Source organism: Chiloscyllium punctatum, chromosome 26 (assembly GCF_047496795.1).
Source record: "Chiloscyllium punctatum isolate Juve2018m chromosome 26, sChiPun1.3, whole genome shotgun sequence".
NCBI lineage: Eukaryota > Metazoa > Chordata > Chondrichthyes > Orectolobiformes > Hemiscylliidae > Chiloscyllium > Chiloscyllium punctatum.
Window position 1 is genome coordinate 26,013,023 of NC_092764.1, and position 21,616 is coordinate 26,034,638.

Sequence of the window (21,616 nt, forward strand, 5' to 3'; positions counted from 1 at the left end):
CACCCACCATGTATGCGGCTGGTACTCATGGGACTCGACCAACATTGTCTATCTCTTATATAAGCTGCAGGGAAGGATGCCCTGAAGCATGGTACATTGAGCAAGACCACGCAGATGCTAGGACAATGGATGGGTGGACACTGTGCAACAATCACCACATAGGGATGTTTCCTCCCAGTTGGGAACACTTCAGCGGTCAGGGACATTTGGCCTTGGATCTTCAGGTGACTTTCGTCCAATGCGAACTTTGGGATACACAACAATGCAAAGTGGCTGAGCAGAGGCTGATAGCCAAGTTCAGTACCCATGTGGGTGGCCTCAATTGGGACCTTGAGTTCATGTCACACTACAGGTGACCCCACGACATTGTACATTCACACACACACTCAGACACAAGTACACATACACACACCCTCTTACATACTCTCACACTCACACAAACCCACTCTCATACACACTCTCTCTTAGTTAAACACACACTACCCACCCTCAAACTCACATCCATGCAAACACCCTCTCACAGGCATATACTCCATCACACTCATGCGCACATATACACACACACACATACAAGTCTATGGGGTGAATTTGTATTTGCAGAATTGTATTTGCAGATACATTTTATTTTGTTCAAAAAGCACACAATCTGTAGGCAGTCAATATTTTTTATAATCCATGTGACATTTTATAAATTCCTACTTTGGAAATAGAACCAGTTTAACTCAAGATTGGAATGCACACAGACTCTAACCCCAAACCTTTAATGCATTGTCTGAGCTGAGATGTCACCTTTTTTTAAATATAACCTTAAGTTATCTTGGGAATGTGACTTGAAAGAAGTTCTGAGATTTACATATTCATGAATCAAAACCTGCAACCCATTCTAAAAGATGAAAGACAACAGCAATCTAAGTTTGTTCAATACATTGCATCAGTATATGACACTATGATCTTTTGCTATAAATTCCATGTCCTATGATCCTACTCCACTAGCTACCTGATGAAGGAGCAGCACTCTGAAAGCTAGTGCTTCCAAATAATCCTGTTGGGACTGTAACCTGGTGTCGTGTGATTTTTAACTCTGTTCACCCCATATCATCAGATTGATTTCACTTCAAAACTCTTCATTGGCTGGGAAATGCATTGAGTCATTAAGTTGTTACATCACCCATGACTTGCTAAGATTTTCCAGCTTTTTTTCTTTATTTATTACTTTTAAGACTGCACTGATTTGTACTATATTTGCTTATGACCTTTGGAAAAGGAAAGACATATTTGTTTATTCATTAAATGCTTCATCTAAGATTATCCTCTGTAATCTTGTGTTGTAAAGCTGAGTTTGAGTTTGAGTCTGCCACATGATCCTCTGAGGTTTTTTTTGAACAGGACACAGTCACACTCCTCAGTAATTGGACAAGTTCAAAATTCAAATATGCTAGTTTCAGACGGGCATTTACTTTAAGCTTCACAGTCCACTTAATTAAAGGAAATATTTTAACTAGATTAGAACAAGATTAGTGAACAGGTTAGTTGAAACCTCTTATACAGTGGTCTTACTAAGGATTTAACAATTCTAACTAAATACTCATAAGAATTAGAATTAGGTGACAAGATTATTTTGTTACATGCAACATCAACTTTATTGATATAGTGCCCTGTGAAATAGGAAAGCACTCTGGTGATTCTTTCAAAAGAGGATTATAAGACTTTGAAAATTACCTGAGCAGAAGAAGGACATTGGACGAGCTTGGTCAAAATTCCAATGTCAAAAAATAGATAGGTGAAAGTGTTAGGGGGAGTATGCACAATACTTGGCATACTTTGATTTAAGCTATGAACTAGATATTGTTATCTGTAAATACACCGCCATTATTGGTTTTCAGTCTTTTTCCTTTAATTCGATGTAGTCTTAAAATCTGCTGACTCAACATGTCACAAATTACTTAGTTCATTTATTCCAGTCAGTAATATTTAACGTAATCACTTCTAACAACATTTGACAGTATTTTATGGTATAGAGTATTAAATAATCTATAAAACTTTAAAATATAATGGATGCAAAATTATCCAATTTCTGTCCATCTGTAAAATAATTCTGGGTCAGCAAAAATGCTGTAACTTTTACAATTCTTTATCAATATATATGGATTACACAAAATGATGAATAATAATTGTACTTTGTTAGTTTGATTATAACAGTTAGTGTTCTTTAATTCTGACTGATGACAGAAATTTACTTGTGTTGCTCCAAACTATGAAGTTCTTGCAGTTTTATTTTATATTTGATTCAGGCTCCAGCCAGTGACTGTTGGAAAAAGGGGTAGAGGTTATCTTTGACATTAACTAATTGCTGCTGCACCTGTTATCCTTACTCCTTTGAGGGTCCAATAAACAGAACCTGGTTCTCCACTGTCGAAAGCCATGTGGCTGGTGGGGAGACAGCACACAATTCTTGAGCAGCAGGAATTTGCAGATAAATAGCCATAACATTGGACCGAGCACAATACAAGAATTTCTAGTAAATTATTCTGTGCTTTATTTCTCATTTGCCTCATCATTTGTTAAAACCTCAAAATTTTCTGTACAGTAAATGAGTTTTCTTTTAATTTCGGTTACTTGCACACTTTATATATTTTAGATGACTGTTATATAATAGTCTATTGTTAATCCATACAAATCACACTATCTGAACAAAGTCATAAAATAAAAACAAAGTTAGCTAAAATCATTTGGCTGAGGCAGCATCATGACATCACCAGAAGATTAGATATGTTTTAGGTATTCCTCAGTTCACATTGCATGTGAACATGCCCTATCAGATTGAAGTTGCAGATCCCTCCACATTACCTGCAGTTTAATAAAATATCATCCATTGTTCGCACTTCACTATGCCATTGTGTAATTGCAGCTCTGACTTTAACCCAGATAGTTCCACTTCTGTATCAGTATTCCAAACGTACTTTCAATACATTTATGTTCCTGGTTATTATTGCATTTCACTTGATTCAGTGAGTAGGGTACATGTCATGAGGTATGACTTTGAGTCACACAGACTTCGAGTTTACGAGCATGTTGCCTGGTATGGAAAGTGCTAGCTATGAAGAAAGGTTGAGGTGGTTAGGTTTGTTTTCATTAGAAAAAAGGAGATTGAGGGGGGACCTGATTGAAATCTACAAAATCATGAAGGGTATAGAGAGGATAGATAGAGATAAGCATTTTCCCAGTGAAGGATTCAATAACAAGAGGTCACCCTTTCAAGGTGAAAGGTGAAAAGTTTAAGGGGGATACACGTGGCAAGTACTTTACACAGAGGGTGATGGGTGTCTGGAATGTATTGCCAGCAGAGGTAGTAGAGGCAGGCACAGTAGATTCATTTAAGATGGGTCTGGAGTAGGTGTAGGTGGGGAGCAGAGGGATACAGATCCTTAAGAATTGGGCGACAGGTTTAGACAGTAGATGTGGATCGGCTCAGGCTTGGAGGGCCGAAGGGCCTGTTCCTGGGCTGTTAATTTTCTTTGTTTTTTGTTCTACCATTCTAATCACAGAAATGCCATCACCACAGATGTTTTCAGAACCTTTTGTATTAGTTTTGACACTGCACTAAGCAGGTCCAGTGTACTGGTAAGACCTTAGTCAATTGTTTCTGGAGTTCAAACTACATTCAAGTGGTAGAGAAAAGTGACACTGTAAGTTTATAACTATTCTACTTCCTCTCCCCAATTCCTTTATGATCCACTTTCCATCATCCTTTCCAGTTTATTTCTTGCCTTTATCAAAACTTTATTCTATTGTTTCCTGTCATGCTAATTTCTCTTTTTGTACCCTTTACTTTGCAGCTTTCTTTAAACTTCTCATACTGTTGCAGTCTCACAATTCCAACTGACTGCTTCCTGAAAGTGAATTCAGACATATTGTTTTATCGGCAACCTTTCTATTTGAATTCTTGCACGAGGTGACCCAAGCAGTGGATATGAGCGTAATACTGGAGATGTTGTACATTTGGACATTCAGAAATCATTTGAGACAGTGCCACCTGATTTATGGGGGCAGCACGCTGGCTCAGTGGTTAGCACTGCTGCCTTGCAGTGCCAGGGACCCAGGTTCGAGTCCATCATCGGGAGACTAGCTGCACGGTGTTTGCATGTTCTACCCATGTCAGTGTGGGTTTCCTCAGGGTGGTCGGAATTCTTCCCACAATCCAAAGACATGGGTGTTAGGTGGATTGGCCATGCTAAATTGCCCATAGTGTGCATTGGGGGATGTGCAGGCTAGGTGAATTAGCCATGGGAAATGCAAGCTTACAGGGAGAGGATAGAGAAGGTGGGTGTGGGTGGGATGCTCTTCAGAGGGTGGTGTGGACTTGTTGGACCAAATGGCCTATTTCCACTGTTGGAATTCTATATTTAAAAAAAGATAAGATTGGTTAGCAACTTAGAAACATTTTGGGATTGATGGATCCTTGGCCACATGGCTTATGATGGCTAAATAAAAAGACAAAAGAAAAAGAGGATAGGTATAGATGGGAGTTCTTCAGACTGAAGACACATTGAAAGTAGTGATCCCCAAGGGTCATTGTTAGGACCCATGCTTTTTCTGACTTATATATACTTATTTGGAGAGGAGTATTGAGGGCAAAATCTCAATTTGCAGACGATACTAAGCTAGGGAGAATAATGTATTGTGAGGATGACGCTGAGCGACTTCAGTTGGACATTGACAAGTTAGCTAAATGGGCAGATACCTGGCACATGAATTCAGTGTGGAGAATTGTGAGGTAATACAAGAAACAGAGAGAGATAATGCAGGCTCGATGGAGCAATTTGGAGGGGAGTATAGGAGCAGAGGCTCCTTAGGGTTCATGTGCGTGATTCTCTGAATGTGGCCAGGCAAGTTGATAAAGATTTTAAGAAATCATACAGGATCCCTGAGTTTATAAATAGAGACACAGAGTATAAAAGCAAGGAAATGATGTTATATCTCTACAAATTATTGGTCAGACCGCATTTGGTGTATTGTGTTCAGTTCTGGGCATCTTACTTAAAGGAAGAAAGTTATAGCCCTGGAGAGAGTTCAAAGGAGATTTAGTCGAATGATACCAGAAATGAGGGATTTTACATACAAGAAAGATTAGAGAAATTGGCCTTATTCTCCTGGGAGCAGAGAATATTAAGAGGTGACCTTATTGAGGAGGTCAAATTATGAACAATTCAAACAGGGGTAAAGAAGGATTTTCTGTTTCCGTTAGTTGGCACGCCAGTAACAAGAGGCCACAATTTCAATATTGCCAGCAAGAGAGCTAGGAGTGAGATGAGGAGAAACTTCTTTATTCGGAAAGTTGTTCAGATTTGTAATGCACTGTCTGGGACAGTGGTGGGAGCAGATTTCATAGGAGGTTTCAAAAGAGAGCTGGACATATATTTGAAAGTGATAAATTTAGAGGAGTTAGGACTAGAGAATGGGACCAGCTGGGTACCACTTTAAAAAGCCAGTACAGACATAATGGGTTGAATGGCCTTCTTTTGTACCATAAAAGTCTAAGATTCTCTGGGAACTGTTGATCTTCTACTAAAATCTTTATCAATAATTGTTCACAGTGCTTTAATATCATAAAAAAACTCTAATCTTTGTCCTCCAAACATCAATCCAGTCCCATTTTTAACCTACCAATTAACCTCAAATCTATTCCACAATTCCATGATGATACAAGGTTATTTTTGATTGTTAATCTAACTCAACTGGTTGTACTTTGATCACTGAGCCCATCCTTGATTAAGAAATTCTATCAGATAATTCTCTTGATTGTTGCACTTTGCAGGTTTCAACTTGCATTGAGTTCTAATGCTAGAAACCCACAGAAGTGGTAGTTACGTGGGACAGAGGTTTCTTGCTTTTAAATTCTGCCTCATTAGCAGCTTTACTTGAAAGTAGCAGTTGTAATCAGCTACTACTCTCCTCCAGAGACTGTAGTTTTTTTTTTGCTTGTAGCTCCTCTTCAGGGATGAAGATACCATGCAGATCAAGATGCACATCAACACTAACTGAAGCACGACCAAGTTCTTTGAAAGTCTTTGCATCAAGTATAAGCAAAAATGAAGATTTCTTGGCATCAGTAGAAACGATGGAAGAAAGTATAACACCTGAAAAATGTATTACAAATGTTAAGTTTTAACTTTCTCTACATTTAATAATGTTTGAAACAAAGCCCTCAAGTCTTGTGTCAGTGTGAAATGGGTTCAGTTGCACATTGGCGCTAAACCTGTGTGGTGCATAAATAAGACAGAAAGATTGAGATCTGACAGCATCTGTGGGGAGAGAAACAGAGTACATGGATGGAATTCAATGGTTGTAGCAGGAAGTCCATCCGCCAACTGGAGAACTGGTGAAAACCTGACTATGGCCATTCCCGAGAACCCAACTGGGATTACGTTCCAAATAGCAAGCTGCCCCCACTGAATTCCCAGGCCCACTGCAGGGGGAATTTCCCATTGGACCTCCTTTGGTGTGGAATAGATGTCTCATTTCTAAGAGCTGCCAGTTAAACAGAGGCAAGAGGGTGGGAACTTAGTACATGCTGGCAGTAGGTCAGATAATGTTCCTGGTCCCACCAGAATATGTTCACAACCATCAAAACTTACTTTTTGGGAATGGTCTCCATCAGTTTCTTCAAGAATCACTGGTTAGACCTCTGAATGCCAGAATAACTGGGATTGTTATGCCTTCTGCATACCTCATCCATTTCCCAATGAAAGTTTGTACTTGAGCTTTTGCATTAGCTTTGAAGCACCTTTGTACAGTTCAACAGGATTCTGTCTCTCTCAAAGACTTGCCTAAAGTTGGTGCAGGAAAGCACATCGTTTCCAGCATATTTTCGTCTACTGGCAGCCAGGTTTTCAAGTGAGGACTGAGATAATTGACTACCTATTTAGCTTTAGCACTTTCCAGTCACATTTTGAATGTCCCTTCTGTTTCTGTCCTACCTTCAATACTGTCCGACAATAGATAACTCCTGGAGCTATCCCACCCAGTTTAATTTCAACTAACGTTTTAATGTATTTAGAGTGAATCAACCACAACCCCATTTGAGGTTTTCCCTTTTTAAACTTCTCTAGAACTCTCTTCTAATACTTGTATTAATTATTGTAATTGCTTTCAGTTAAGAACTCCTTACCATCGTCCTCATCTTTGCTGTCAGGAAGTTTGACAAACACTGGTTCTGCTGGCCAGCAATGTTCTTCTCTCCACTCAAGGCAGCTTCTGCTCTGAATATCACATTTAATTACCTGGAAGAAGATTTAAAAATATATGTATATGTACATTTGTGTGGAGAGGAACTGTAGCTCTAATGACCCAAGTTCTATTTCAAATGTAAGCAAAATAGAAAAGAAAATTAATTAACAGAGTATAATGTGGGCTTGATAAAATACACATTTTGGTAATACCTGATGCAAGGATGTGAAATGAGCACTGTTTCGCTTCACCCTCCCTGTGCTCACCTCAACCCTAAAAAGATGAAGATCCTTAAAATGCAACAGTGCCAAGAAAACAATATAATTTTTGCATTTTAGAAGAACATGTGTCTGCAGGAGCATTGCACAGGAACAGGAGGTAGGAGACCAGGCCCATGGCTCCAGCTCAGATGCAGCAGTTGTGGTAGCACTGGCCTGGCAGGGCGCACCTGTAACTGAGACCCCGACCAATGTCAAGCAGCAGCTGGAGAACATCACAGCACAGGAACGGGCCCTTCGGCCCACAATGTTGCCCCAAACATGAAGCAAAATTAAACTTACCCCGTTTCCTTCCCCTGATCCATATTCCTCCATTCCCTGCATATTCATGTGCTTATCTAAAAGTCTCTTAAACGCCCTGATCGTATCTGCCTCCACCACCGCCCCTGGCAGTGCATTCCAGATTCCTTAACATTCTCTACATTCGGAGGTCATCAAATTTCAAGTTGATGTGGGGTTGGGGGTAACAAGCAACTGGAACTAAATAATTTCACTGTCTTAAAGGCACTGATCCATTACTCTTTCTCCCCTAAGGAGAAAGCAGACAGGGAATGGTTGCTAAAATAACTTTACAGAGGCTGGTAACCCATCACCAAGTCACTCATTACTTATACATGGACAGTCCTTGACTTTAGTGCTGTCTCTTTAGAGTCAGCTATCAGAATGGCAGTATTGCTAACACTCCCCTTCTTTTTTTTTTGACAAGCAGTGACCTTCACACTAAAGGGCAAAGCTGTGTGATCAAACAATGAAGGGGAGGGTACGGACTAAATGAAAATAGAGTTGGAGGGGGAAATAATGCACTCCACTCCCTGCATCGCCCACCTCACCCTGAACAACTCCAGGGTGTTGGATATTCCTGTTCTTTTTTTTTTCTTTTTTTAATTTAATTTTTTTTCTTTTTTTAAACCCCCACACTACCGCCTAACTGCGATAGTGCTTATTAACACTCCCCTTCTTATCTGTCAGTGAGGGCTCCCTGATTGGAACAGATTAACAGCCCCAAATGGGGAACTCATATTCTATGAGGTCCAGCTGGCTGACCTTATTCTAATCACTACAGCTACCAACCCCTGAAAACCAGGCACCATTTGAGGATGAACATAGGTGCAGGATTCTGTGGGGGTTATGTGGAAAAAAGATGGAAATATGGGACATGGGAAAATGACTGTCCATTTCGGCTCCAGAAATGAGGATAATATCAGCTAGGGCCTCTATTTGAACCTATATCTTTAAATTTGACCTATACACAAACTTCAACCCTCACCAGCGTAGGGACAGAACTATAAGTTGTGAAATGTCACATCAGGGAGGTTAGACACAAAATTTGCTTGGCACTCATCATTCTGGTAGGTTTTAGAACTTTATAAACTAGAACAAAATCTGTTTTACATGAAAGGACAGAAAGCATCCCTGTAAGTTTTCTTATGGCAAGCAGACTTGATGGTAGAAAGTGTAATTCAATGGCAAAAATATTGTGCTGCATGGGATTAACCAATGAAATATCAAAATTCAGCCCTTTATGAAACTTACTACATACATCTAATCCAGGAACTTCCTTTGCATGTACTGCCAATAATGGAGGGGCAAATTTTGTACACAGAGGGTGGATCACATTTGGAATGAACTTCTTGAGGAAGTGGTGGATGTGTGTACAATTACAATGTTTAAAAGACAATTGGATAAATGCATGAATGGGAAAAGTTTGGATGGATATTGGCCAAGAACAGGCAGGTGGGACTTGTTTAGTTTGGGATTATGTTCGGCATGGACTGGTTAGACCGAATGGTGTGTTTCTGTATTGTATGATTCTATGACTCTATTAATTTGAGGCCACCAAAGAAAGGGGGCTGAATCTTATGATTTTCTGCCTGTGACAGTTTCATTGAGTTTCATGGGAGGTTTCTCTTTGTGACCCCTAGAGAGTTTCCCTGTATTATCTTATCAAATGCTCCTTATTAACTACCTCTCCCACCCTTATCCACCCCTCACGTCCAATGCTAGCCCAATTCTACCACATGCCACAACCGGTAGAATTCACCATTGCCAGGATATCCTGAAACAGATCAGCATGATGTCACTGCCTCCACATTTAAATGATCGTCGTGTACCTGGCCAAGCTCTGTCACTCTGGGAGTGGATTGGCATAACAAACAAAAAACAATACAGCACAGCAACAAGTCCTTCAGCCCTCCAAGCCTGTACCTATATATTTTGGCCCTTCTGTACTAAAATGGTCTTCACCTACAGGATCGGTATTCTTTCATTCCCCTCCTATTTATGTATTCCTGACATTTGCTCAGACATGGGTGATAAGGAGAATTTATTCTACTTTGCAGACACATACTTGGAGGTTCTGATGGAGTAGTGATGCAGAAGAGAAATGTCTCCTTCCTTCAGGACTGCCAGAAAGAGACCACAACATCAAAGCATGACAGTCCAGTCCAATATTGCTACCTGGGTCAGTGTAGTTTTAACTGTCTGGATGAACATCCAGCAGCATAAAAAGGTCACCAACTTTGTTTGGCCAGCAAGGTAAGTGATGCCAACTTCTCTCCAATACCTTATATTCAACATAACATCTCTGTTACTGTGCCCAGCTCCCATCAAGGTTAATGATCTATCACTCTCACTAATGCATGCAGTGTAATTCCTCATTCTCACCCACCTAATTCCACCACACGACTATTTCACAGTCTGTGCTGCTTCCTCAATTCCTCGCCACCTTTTCACCACCTGCTCTAATACTAACAACTGCACCGGCCACTTTCAGCTTCTTTAATCAGTCCCATTCTCTCATTCCATAAGAAAATAACTCATAATAATGCACGTGGGGGGTGGGGTAGGGGGAGTGCCATTGGCTCTTCGTCCCTTACAGGGGAGATCCTGACCCTGACCACCTTGAGTGGCCAACTGACTGTGTCCGAGCCTCTTGGCTTAATACGTTAGCACCCCATGGCTGAAGAATACCTCCCTTGATTTGCCAGATGACGGCTGACAATCATGTTAAACTTCCCTGCTTTGTGCCTGCACTAAATGACAAGGTGATAAAGGAGTATGCAGTTCTATCTGATAGTTGATACTGCAAAACATCCGAGCAAGGCAGGGCGAGGTGAGGCAAGGCAGGGGGAGGTGAGGCAAGGCAAGGCAGGGGGAGGTGAAGCAAGGCAGGGGGAGGTGAAGCAAGGCAAGGCAGGGGGAGGTGAAGCAAGGCAAGGGGAGGTGAAGCAAGGCAAGGCAGGGCGAGGTGAGGCAAGGCAAGGCAGGGGGAGGTGAAGCAAGGCAAGGGGAGGTGAAGCAAGGCAAGGCAGGGCGAGGTGAGGCAAGGCAGGGTGAGGTGAGGCAAGGCAAGGCAGGGCGAGGTGAGGCAAGGCAGGGGGAGGTGAGGCAAGGCAGGGTGAGGTGAGGCAAGGCAAGGCAGGGGGAGGTGAAGCAAGGCAAGGGGAGGTGAAGCAAGGCAAGGCAGGGGGAGGTGAAGCAAGGCAAGGCAGGGCGAGGTGAGGCAAGGCAGGGGGAGGTGAGGCAAGGCAAGGCAGGGGGAGGTGAAGCAAGGCAGGGGGAGGTGAAGCAAGGCAAGGCAGGGGGAGGTGAAGCAAGGCAAGGGGAGGTGAAGCAAGGCAAGGCAGGGCGAGGTGAGGCAAGGCAAGGCAGGGGGAGGTGAAGCAAGGCAAGGGGAGGTGAAGCAAGGCAAGGCAGGGCGAGGTGAGGCAAGGCAGGGTGAGGTGAGGCAAGGCAAGGCAGGGCGAGGTGAGGCAAGGCAGGGGGAGGTGAGGCAAGGCAGGGTGAGGTGAGGCAAGGCAAGGCAGGGGGAGGTGAAGCAAGGCAAGGGGAGGTGAAGCAAGGCAAGGCAGGGGGAGGTGAAGCAAGGCAAGGCAGGGCGAGGTGAGGCAAGGCAGGGTGAGGTGAGGCAAGGCAAGGCAGGGGGAGGTGAGGCAAGGCAAGGCAAGGCAGGGGGAGGTGAGGCAAGGCAAGGCAGGGTGAGGTGAGGCAAGGCAGGGCAGGGCGAGGTGAGGCAAGGCAGGGCGAGGTGAGGCAAGACAAAGCAAGGCAAGGCAGGGCGAGGTGAGGCAAGACAAAGCAAGGCAAGGCAGGGGGAGGTGAGGCAAGGCAAAGCAAGGCAAGGCAAGGCAGGGCGAGGTGAGGCGAGGCAAGGCAAAGCAGGGCGAGGTGAGGCAAGGCAGGGTGAGGTGAGGCAAGGCAGGGCGAGGTGAGGCGAGGCAAGGCAAGGCAGGGCGAGGTGAGGCAAGGCAAAGCAAGGCAAGGCAGGGGGAGGTGAGGCAAGGCAAAGCAAGGCAAGGCAAGGCAGGGCGAGGTGAGGCGAGGCAAGGCAAAGCAGGGCGAGGTGAGGCAAGGCAAAGCAAGGCGAGGCAAGGCAAGGCAAGGCAGGGGGAGGTGAGGCAAGGCAGGGCGAGGCGAGGCAAGGCAGGGCGAGGCGAGGCAAGGCAGGGCGAGGTGAGGCAAGGCAGGGTGAGGTGAGGCAAGGCAGGGCAAGGCAAGGCAAGGCAGGGCGAGGTGAGGCGAGGCAAGGCAAAGCAGGGCGAGGTGAGGCAAGGCAAAGCAAGGCGAGGCAAGGCAAGGCAAGGCAGGGGGAGGTGAGGCAAGGCAGGGCGAGGCGAGGCAAGGCAGGGCGAGGCGAGGCAAGGCAGGGCGAGGTGAGGCAAGGCAGGGTGAGGTGAGGCAAGGCAGGGCAAGGCAGAGCAACGCAAGGCAAGGCAGGGCGAGGTGAGGCAAGGCAAGGCAAGGCAGAGTGAGGTGAGGCAAGGCAAGGCAGGGCGAAGTGAGGCAAGGCAGGGCGAGGTCAGGCAAGACAAGACAAGGCAAGGCAGAGTGAGGTGAGGCAAGGCGAGGCAAGACAAGGCAAGGCAGGACGAGGTGAGGCAAGACAAAGCAAGGCAGGGTGAGGCGAGGCAAGGCAGGGTGAGGTGAGGCAAGACGAGGCAGGGCACGGTGAGGCGAGGCAAGGCAGGGTGAGGTGAGGCAAGGCAGGGTGAGGTGAGGCAAGGCAGGGTGAGGTGAGGCAAGACGAGGCAGGGCACGGTGAGGCGAGGCAAGGCAGGGTGAGGTGAGGCAAGGCAGGGTGAGGTGAGGCAAGGCAGGGTGAGGTGAGGCAAGACGAGGCAGGGCACGGTGAGGCGAGGCAAGGCAGGGTGAGGTGAGGCAAGGCAGGGTGAGGTGAGGCAAGGCAGGGTGAGGTGAGGCAAGACGAGGCAGGGCACGGTGAGGCGAGGCAAGGCAGGGTGAGGTGAGGCAAGACGAGGCAGGGCACGGTGAGGCGAGGCAAGGCAGGGTGAGGTGAGGCAAGGCAAGGCAAGGCAGGGATGCAGTGAGCGTTCAGGTGGATGCAAAGTGAGCGAACACTCAGACACCAAGCAAGGAACCTTGAGCTGCAGCCTGCTCCAAACTATGAACAGGGCACCTGTCCCTGAAAGTGTAATATTCTACCTTTGTTGGAATTGGTCGCCACCGAACCTTGGATGCGTAAATATATCTGTACTTGCTGCCATTGTAATCATAATTTATTTGAGGTAGTTCTATTCCTGGGGGAGCAAGTAAGAAGTCAAATTAATTTACAGTAGAAACCCCATTTTTACGGATTCGGTTTCGGCAGTTTCAGTTATCCACAATTTACTGCAACCGAAAATATTACATGGAACATTCCAGAAATAACTCCAAGGGGCTGCTTGGGTAGTAACTTTCCCATTTAAATGATAGGGTTCACTGTTAGTTGCGGATTTGGGCATCCACAGTAGGTGTTGGAATGTAACTCCCACAGATAAAGGGAGAACACCTGTACTTTATTTTTAATTTTCATGGTTGAGTTTTTCAAATATATATATTTAATAGTATTTATAAATCTTTAAACAGATATAGGATCAGCAAAGTATAATTTGTAATGTTACTTAGGAATCGTTGTACTTAAGGAAGAGGGTGGAGCTCATAATGGTTAATTATGTACTCCATAACTGCCTGTTTGTAAATATGTCAGACCCAGATTTTTACTCCTAAGGTGGTTTCCAGAGTTGCTGTATCCACATCAGGAGAAACTTCCTGATTGGAAGGATCCTTGTTCAGGAGGGAAGGGAAGGGATCATGGAGGGTGTTAGATGCAGAATGGACATAAATCAAAAGCAGTCACAGGGAGGCATTCTGAGATGACCTATTTACAAGACTCAACTGAGTTGTTGTTAAGTTTATTTTAGTTACTCCAACACTTATCTCCATCTCAACCCCATTCTTCCCTACCCTACCAACTGCCCATCCCATCACAATTCATTTCCCTGCCCACCCTTAATGGATCCTCAAACTCTTTATGCCAACCCATGACTCACCTGCCATTGTGGTCTTCTTACCCTCCACACCAACTCAGGGTGTTAGTGCCAATTTATGTCAGTCCACCCACTACCATTAACTTGTACATCCACAGTGCCAATTCACCCAAATAATCACTATGGGCAGACCTCAGGAGCCAAATTAGGATGAAATAGCAGAAATATCTAAATACCAATTACAACCATCGCTATGATTTAAAACACTTTCCATTCATTAAAGCTCATTTAAATTCTTTTACATTTATTCATGTGCTTAATCTCTTTTTAAAAACAAACAAATTCCACTTAACAACCCCATACCAAAGATAGATAACACCTTAATTACTTCTTTGGGCTGTCAATCAAACTGTGAACTCAGAGAACCATGCTGAGATAACTATAGGTTGAGAAAAGCAGGCCTGGGAGGTACGAAAACAGATCTTTTGATGTTTCATTGACACAGTCAAGTTGTTCATTTAAAAGTTAAAGGTTCCTGGTGTTTAAATAACTTCAAAATTTGGCACATTTTTCCATTCTTCAAGGGCATTTATGATTACACTAAAATTTGTATCTCCCAAACTGCAGATTGAGGTCATTGTAAATGGGGTTTGTTTGAACTCAGCACTGACTACAAACCAGCCGGTTGCATCAGCCATACAGGAGAAAACAAGATCTGTTCTTAATACGTTGGACTGTGTATTCAGCTCCTGCCTGCCATTTTAGGAAGTTCAGGTAATCTTTATGACTCCACAAAAATCTGGGCCATTAATAATGATTATTCTTTCCTTCCCATGTGCCTTCAAGGTTCTATCTCTCTTCCATAACATGCTCAGACTGCAGAGAGAAGAATGTACATTTATGCAATGTATTATCATTTCTGCAAAGAAAGGCAACAGATAACTCAAAGTATCGGTCGCTGTTTGTCACCCATTTTCTGCACTTGTTAATCCATTTTTGGTGGTGCTGATTAGGACAATGCTGAGACATTGGAACGATCCCTTTATACGTCATTGAATAAGGTCACCTGAATCAGCAAACAAAGATCAGCAGTTATGACGAACAGTCATAAAAGAGTCAGTCTGGATTTTGTGCTGAAGTCTTGAAAATACCTACAGATTGAAACATTCTCATTTGGGTTATCTTGATGATATCAATAGTTGCTGCATCTGCCACTTATGCTGAGGGTGGAACTGTGCAACTAGTATAACAGCTCCTTATAAACTGCCAGCTCATAATTGTGCATTTGAGTTGGCATAAGAGCAATTGGGCGAAAGTGGGTACTGCAGATGCTGGAGATCAGTATTGAGATTAGAGTGGTGCTGGAAAAGCACAGCAGGTCAGGCAGCATCTGAGGACTAGGAAAATTGACATTTCGGGTAAAAGCCCTTCATCAGGAATAAGACCTATTGGGTCTCTTGATATTCTTTTCTTTTTATTCATGTTGTTACCATTCACTTTATTACCCCAGTGGAATGCAATGTCAAGTCGGGGTATTTATAAGCATAGCAGCAATCTGATGATCATTGCCATTTCTTGGAAAATGATGTTAATAATTATTTATAGAATAACCCAAGGTTTAATTAGCATTATTTCCTCTTACTTACAATTATTTGTAAATTGTTGTAAGATTCATAGGCAAAAGAATGACATTAAAAATTTTCAGGCCCATAACATTTTAGATCACAAGAATATAGACTTCAACTGAAATTGACTTTCTGTGGTACCAAAATGATTGTAATTGAAGTCCCATATAACATTTGATGTGACTGTGATAAACTGTCCCTACTCATCCTTGATTTCCAACATGCTTGACCACATTATGCTCCTCTGGTGCTTCTCCGCCATTGTCCATGGTCATCGGAGAAGCATCTACAATAGTTTTTCTTCCCAATGCTCTGGTATCACTCAAATATTTATATGTCAGCCCTTCTATTTCCATTTACATGATTTCCTGCACCATCATCTGAAATCAGGTTGGTTCCACAAAAGCACTGATGACATCTAATGCTAACTCACTACTGCCATTCTTGACCCCTCTACTGTTGCTAAATTGTCAGACTGCAGGTACCACAACAAGTACTGAATAAACAGAAACTTCCTCCCCTTAAATATTGAAATGACTGAAGCCATTGTTTCTGGATCTTGGGAGAAACATCATTCCTCAGTCATCCTTCTTCTTGGCAATTGTCTGGCATTAAACCAGACAGCTAGTAAACCTAACGAAGTGTTTGCCCCCACCAAGGTGAGTTTCTGAGCACATATCTGCACTGTCATGAAGATTGCTTATTTTCACATTGGTAACTTCACCTGACTTTGTCACTGCCTCTAACTCAACTGCTGCTGAAAGTCTCCTCAATGCCTTTGCTTGATATTAATTTCACTATACAAAAGCATTTCTGGGCAGACTCCGACCTTTCAAAACTACTACTGTCCATATTTTAGTTCACAACAAGTCCCAATCACTCATCACCCGAGTAAGGCTTCCATTTTAAAAATTCTCATCTTTAATTACAAATCTTTCCATGGCTTGCCCTTCCCGATCTCTGTCGTCTTTGTCAGCCCTTTAAAATCTCCACACTTCTCCAGTTCTGGCTTCTGGTGCATCCCAAGTTAACCATTCCATTACTGGATGGCAGCTTTTTACTGGCAAGGTCCTAAACTCTGGAATCCTCTTGCTACCACTCTCCATTTCTCTACCTCGCTTTCTACTTTTAACATACTCCATATCTCTGTGAGCAAGTTATTGATATCTGCCCTATTTAAATTGGTATGAAGTGCTTTAGAATACTGTACTATACAGAGGAAGGTTGGTTTAGCTGGACAGTTGAGAGTTTGGTGCTGGAAATGCATACAGGTCAGGCAGCATCCGAAGAACAGGGGAATCGACATTTCGGGCAATAGCCCTTCATCAGGAAGGGCTTTTGCCCGAAACATCAACTCTCATGCTCCTCGGATGCTGCCTGACCTGCTGTGCTTTTCCACCATCACACTCTCAATTCTATTCCCTAGCATCTGCAGTCCTCACTTTTGCATTAGCTGGACGGTTGGTTTGTAAAGCAGTTTGATGCTGACAGCATGGGTTCAATTCCTGCACCAGCTGAGGTTATCATGAAGGACTCTACTTCTCAACCTCTCCCCTCACCTGATGTGTGGCAGCCCTCGAGTTAAACCACCACCAGTCATCTCTCTGTAATGAGAGAGCAGCCCTACGGTCTGCTAAGACTGGTGACTTGCCTTGATGATACAGAAAGTACATAGATATTTTCTATTCATCCCACTCAGTTGTGTTATGACACATCTCTGAAGCATGAAGGACTTGAACCCAGGTCTTCTAGCTCAGAAATAGGGACACTATTACTGCAACACAAGAGCTCACTGCAGGCACTATGTAACTATAAATTATTGATATTACCCTCAAACAATACTTCAGGCTTGCAGTAAACGGATCCATCTTTTTCCTTCAGTGCATATGCTGTTGTGTTCCCAAGTGTGCACATATTTCTGCTCAACTCTGTCGTCTGTAAAGGTAAAGAAAGCATTTAAAAAGACTTTCCTTCCCACTTTCTCCTCAAAGGCCCAATTTTAAATGTACATTAATTGTTCCAGATTAATTGACCACAGAATAGGCAGAATCATTAACATCAATACGCTAGAAAAGTGTGATCACCTTAAGTCCACACAATACAATTTCCAGTTGTGGGTCACAGATCGGCAATCACACGCTTTTCCAGTACTACAGCAGTATTACTATGGCCTGTTGCACCAACCTACTATTACACCTGCTGAGAGTGATTCATCCCACATACATCAGGAGTCAAACATCATGCCTTCTTTATTATATCAATCAGTGCATTTACTTTCTCTACTAAAACTGTACAAGTGTTAGATTTAGGGTTCTGAAGCAGTCAGGCCAAACTCAAAACATTAACATCGTTTCTTTCCCCACAGATGTTGCTAGACCCGCTGAGTTTCTCCAGCACTTTCTGCTTTTATTTTAGATTTCCAGTATTTCGAGTTTTCTCACCAACAAAATCCTTTAAGCATTTGGAACATTTGGGTAACTTGATGTGTGTGTACTCCCAGCATAAAGCTTCATCATTCGGCTATGCAAATTGGGAACTTGGGGACATGCTCTCCTCAATTTCCTTTTCAATAAATTTAATAGACAAGAGAAATTAAAAATCTACCAGTTGAGATCTGGTGAATCTTGCAGTAAATGGGCATCGTTGTTGAAGTTTTATTTATTTAAATCCCCATCTCATGCCATTCATGCACACCAGCCTTGTCACGCCACACCATCCCATACTTTCCATCTGTCTCATATTGCTGTAGTCCATTTCCCATATCAAACCTTATCTTTACATCTGCTCAAATCAGACAAGTGATTGAAAATTTATCAAATATTACCATTTATTATTTATGCTCGATGCACTTATACTCCTGTCCAATGTTAGTTTAACAGTGCAGGCTCTGTACCCAAGCTGCACAGGCATTGACGCCATGGTAAAATTCATGGGATCCTTTCTTAGACATCCCATGCAGATGTCTTAAACAGATATTAAAATGCCTTAAGTTTGTAAATTTGGAACTGAGCTTATGTATGAGCTTTTATTTTACATTTAGCACTGATACTTAATACATGCATTTGGGAATTTCTTAATCAGGTTTCTTTCACAGTCACCATAACCCATAAGTTAATTTTTATGGTTTTGTTTTTAAGGTACCTGTGAAGTCAGAAGGAGAACAAGTGCTCATCTTCTCCAATCTCTTATTTCGTACAATTTACCTGAAGGTTGCTGCTGGCAAAACTGGAAGCCAAAACTGACACCTCATTTCAGGGAAAATGTCTGCACACTTGCTCTGATGAGATCTGAGGACCATCTTTTATTGATTCACTGAGATCGTTTTGGGGCCAAAATGAGAACAAGGTCAGGTGCAATTTTATCCTTCAGATATCACACAATGGACTAACCAGTAGAGAAATACAAACTGATCACAAACGCACTTTATAACCACTGGAAGACTTTGTAGGCTTGTGGAGATGATGTCCAGAAAATAAGCAGGCTGCTCGTTGTCAATACAATTGGGTAGCAAACTTGTTAGTCAAAGTAAAGTGAAAACAAGGATTATGGATTGCACTCATGCCCCCTACAACCCTGATTCTCACTCTGGGTTAAAGGCAACCCCAGCAATGCCTCAGTGGTTACTAAAAACAACGGACTCATCGTCTTTGAGAACTGTTTGACTGCACTACTACTCACTGCACAATTTTAATTTGTTGCAGAAAAGTGGCAAAACGTTTACCTTGTCATGATCCAAAGGAATTATAAACCTTCTGCAAGATGGTAGACTGAAGGTTTTGCCTTTTATATCAAATTTTTGATTTGACGAAGTCATGTTTTCTAAATAGAACATTTCGTACAAACCGTTGTCATCATATGCAATAATATCGAAGACCACATGATTGTCTTCCTCATAAGCATTGACATGATGGTAAACAATGAGTGCATCTGTGTAGAACTTTACTGGTAAAGGCTTCTTTGTTTTTCTGTCTATGATATGAATGTAAGTCTGAAAAACACAAAATTCATGTTATAATGAATTCAATAAATATAAATTGAAATTCTGCTGTTCCTCCAATGGAAGCACTTACGTCTCTGAATTACAAGTTTTTGAATTCAATCCTCACATTTGGCACTTGAGCTAATAGTCCAAAGCAATGTAATATCACATGGCTGTTAGATTGTCAGAAGGATGAATGTTGCATTAAATTGAGGCCATGTCTACCTGGATAGATGTATGGTCCACATAAGGCTTCAGATCTGGATTCCCAGAGTTGATATTTACTTTTCTTTAGCCACAGCCACAGCCATCCTCCCTGCTCCCTCAGTCAACATCTTTCCACCTTACAAAGTGTGCTGTGGCTGCTATCTCGGGGGAGACCCAATGCAATCTTACAGTTTATAAATACCCAAAAGGAGCATGCAACTAATTCTAAGCATCCCCCAATGCACAGGGGCACCTATTACCTTTGTGCAATGAAGGGAGTCCCCCTGGCCATGGATTGCTATCTGAGGTCAACAACAAATATTCAAGATGGGTCCAGTCTAGCTCATATATTGAGATGCAACCTTCACTGATTTTCAGTCTTGTGATGCACTCCAGAGACTTTATACAAGCAGTAATGAGCCATTATATAACAGACTGTGGCTTGGAATTTAATCCAAGAATCAGGTGATACATCTAAATCAACGTACAATGATAAAGATTTGAATGGAAGTGAAAACTCACTGTGGTCTATGATGGGAAATTGAGATTAACAAGCTACAAGCCAAAAGACCTGACTCCATACTGTAGGACTCTGTGACAAGGCCCTAGCATAATTGCAAAATGGCAGCCAAATGTATCTATATTTTAAAGGGACAATATGAAGGATTAGGTCATTATTTCAGACAAGCAAATTTCCAAAACAATTGGGAGTAGAAAAACCTTCAAATCACCACACTTGAAGGAGTAAATATTTATATACATAAATTAATTAAGATATTTATGTGGGAAATCTTAAAGGTATTGTATAAATGCAAATTATTTTATTTAATGTTCTCACAAGCTACTTCATGAGTTAGACTTCCAAATAACGGAGAATAATGAGAACCTAGCTTTAAACAAAGGCACTTAAGATTCCTAGCTATATGGCACATCTCTGGGACACCCGTACCAATCAACCACATCGCCCTGTGGCCCAACATTTCAACTCCCCCTCCCACTCTGCCGAGGACATGGAGGTACTGGGCCTCCTTCACTGCCACTCCCTCACCACCTGACACCTGGAGGAAGAATGCCTCATTTTCCGCCACGGAACACGTCAACCCCAGGGCATCAATGTGGACTTCAACAGTTTCCTCATTTCCCCTTCCCCCACCTCACCCCAGTTCCAAACTTCCAGCTCAGCACTGTCCCCATGACTTGTCCTACCTGCCTATCTTCTTTTCTACCTATCCACTCCACCCTCCTCCCTGACCTATCACCTTCATCCTCTCCCCCACTCACCTATTGTACTCTATGCTACTTTCTCCCCACCCCCACCCTCCTCTCATTTATCTCTCCACCCTTCAGGCACTCTGCCTGTATTCCTGATGAAGGGCTTTTGCCCGAAACGTCGATTTTACTGCTCCTCGGATGCTGCCTGAACTGCTGTGCTCTTCCAGCATCACTAATCTAGTATATGGCACACAGGAAACATGAGGAAAAAAGGAAATATTGTTCATAAAAGACAGCACTAGAAAACAATGATGTACGTAGGCTTCAAAATCAGAATATGTTTGATTAAAGAACAATAGATGATGATTATGATATTGGACATATAGTACTGGACTTCAAATATTGCAAAGAAAATATAGGAACAAGTTTGCAGCCTTTAAAACAGTGATAATGGGAGAATTTGAATTATGCTAAAAAGACAGGGAAAAGAGAGGGAGGAATTCCTGATCAGTTTGTTTCAAGCCAAGGGGAAAGGAGTCATAGAGTCATAGAATCAGAGAGTCATAGATTTACAGACATGTACAGCACGGAAACAGACCCTTCGGTCCAACTTGTCCATGCCGACCAGATATCCCAACCCAATCTAGTCCCACTTGCCAGCACCCGGCCCATATCGCAACAAACCCTTCCTATTCATATACCCATTCAGAGGTCTTTTAAATTTTGCAACTGTACTAGCCTCTACCACTTCCTCTGGCAGCTCACTCCGTACACGTTCCACCCTCTGTGTGGAAAAATTGCCCCTTAGGTCTCTTATATATC

General features: G+C 42.8%; 1 protein-coding gene across 4 annotated transcripts in view; it reads right to left on the reverse strand.

The window, feature by feature from the left end:
* Positions 1-2,512: 2,512 nt before the first annotated feature.
* Positions 2,513-21,616, reverse strand: part of LOC140496345 (beta,beta-carotene 15,15'-dioxygenase-like) — a 39,090-nt gene continuing 19,986 nt past the window's right edge. For all 4 annotated transcript variants that reach the window (XM_072595966.1, XM_072595963.1, XM_072595965.1 and 1 more), the window contains 5 exons: positions 19,118-19,384; positions 17,226-17,331; positions 12,948-13,042; positions 7,169-7,280; positions 2,513-6,137 (listed from right to left, as the gene is read on the reverse strand). In XM_072595966.1, the coding sequence (XP_072452067.1) occupies positions 5,938-6,137; positions 7,169-7,280; positions 12,948-13,042; positions 17,226-17,331; positions 19,118-19,384 (780 nt within the window). In that variant the 3' untranslated portion in view covers positions 2,513-5,937. The remainder of the gene's footprint in view (positions 6,138-7,168; positions 7,281-12,947; positions 13,043-17,225; positions 17,332-19,117; positions 19,385-21,616) is intronic.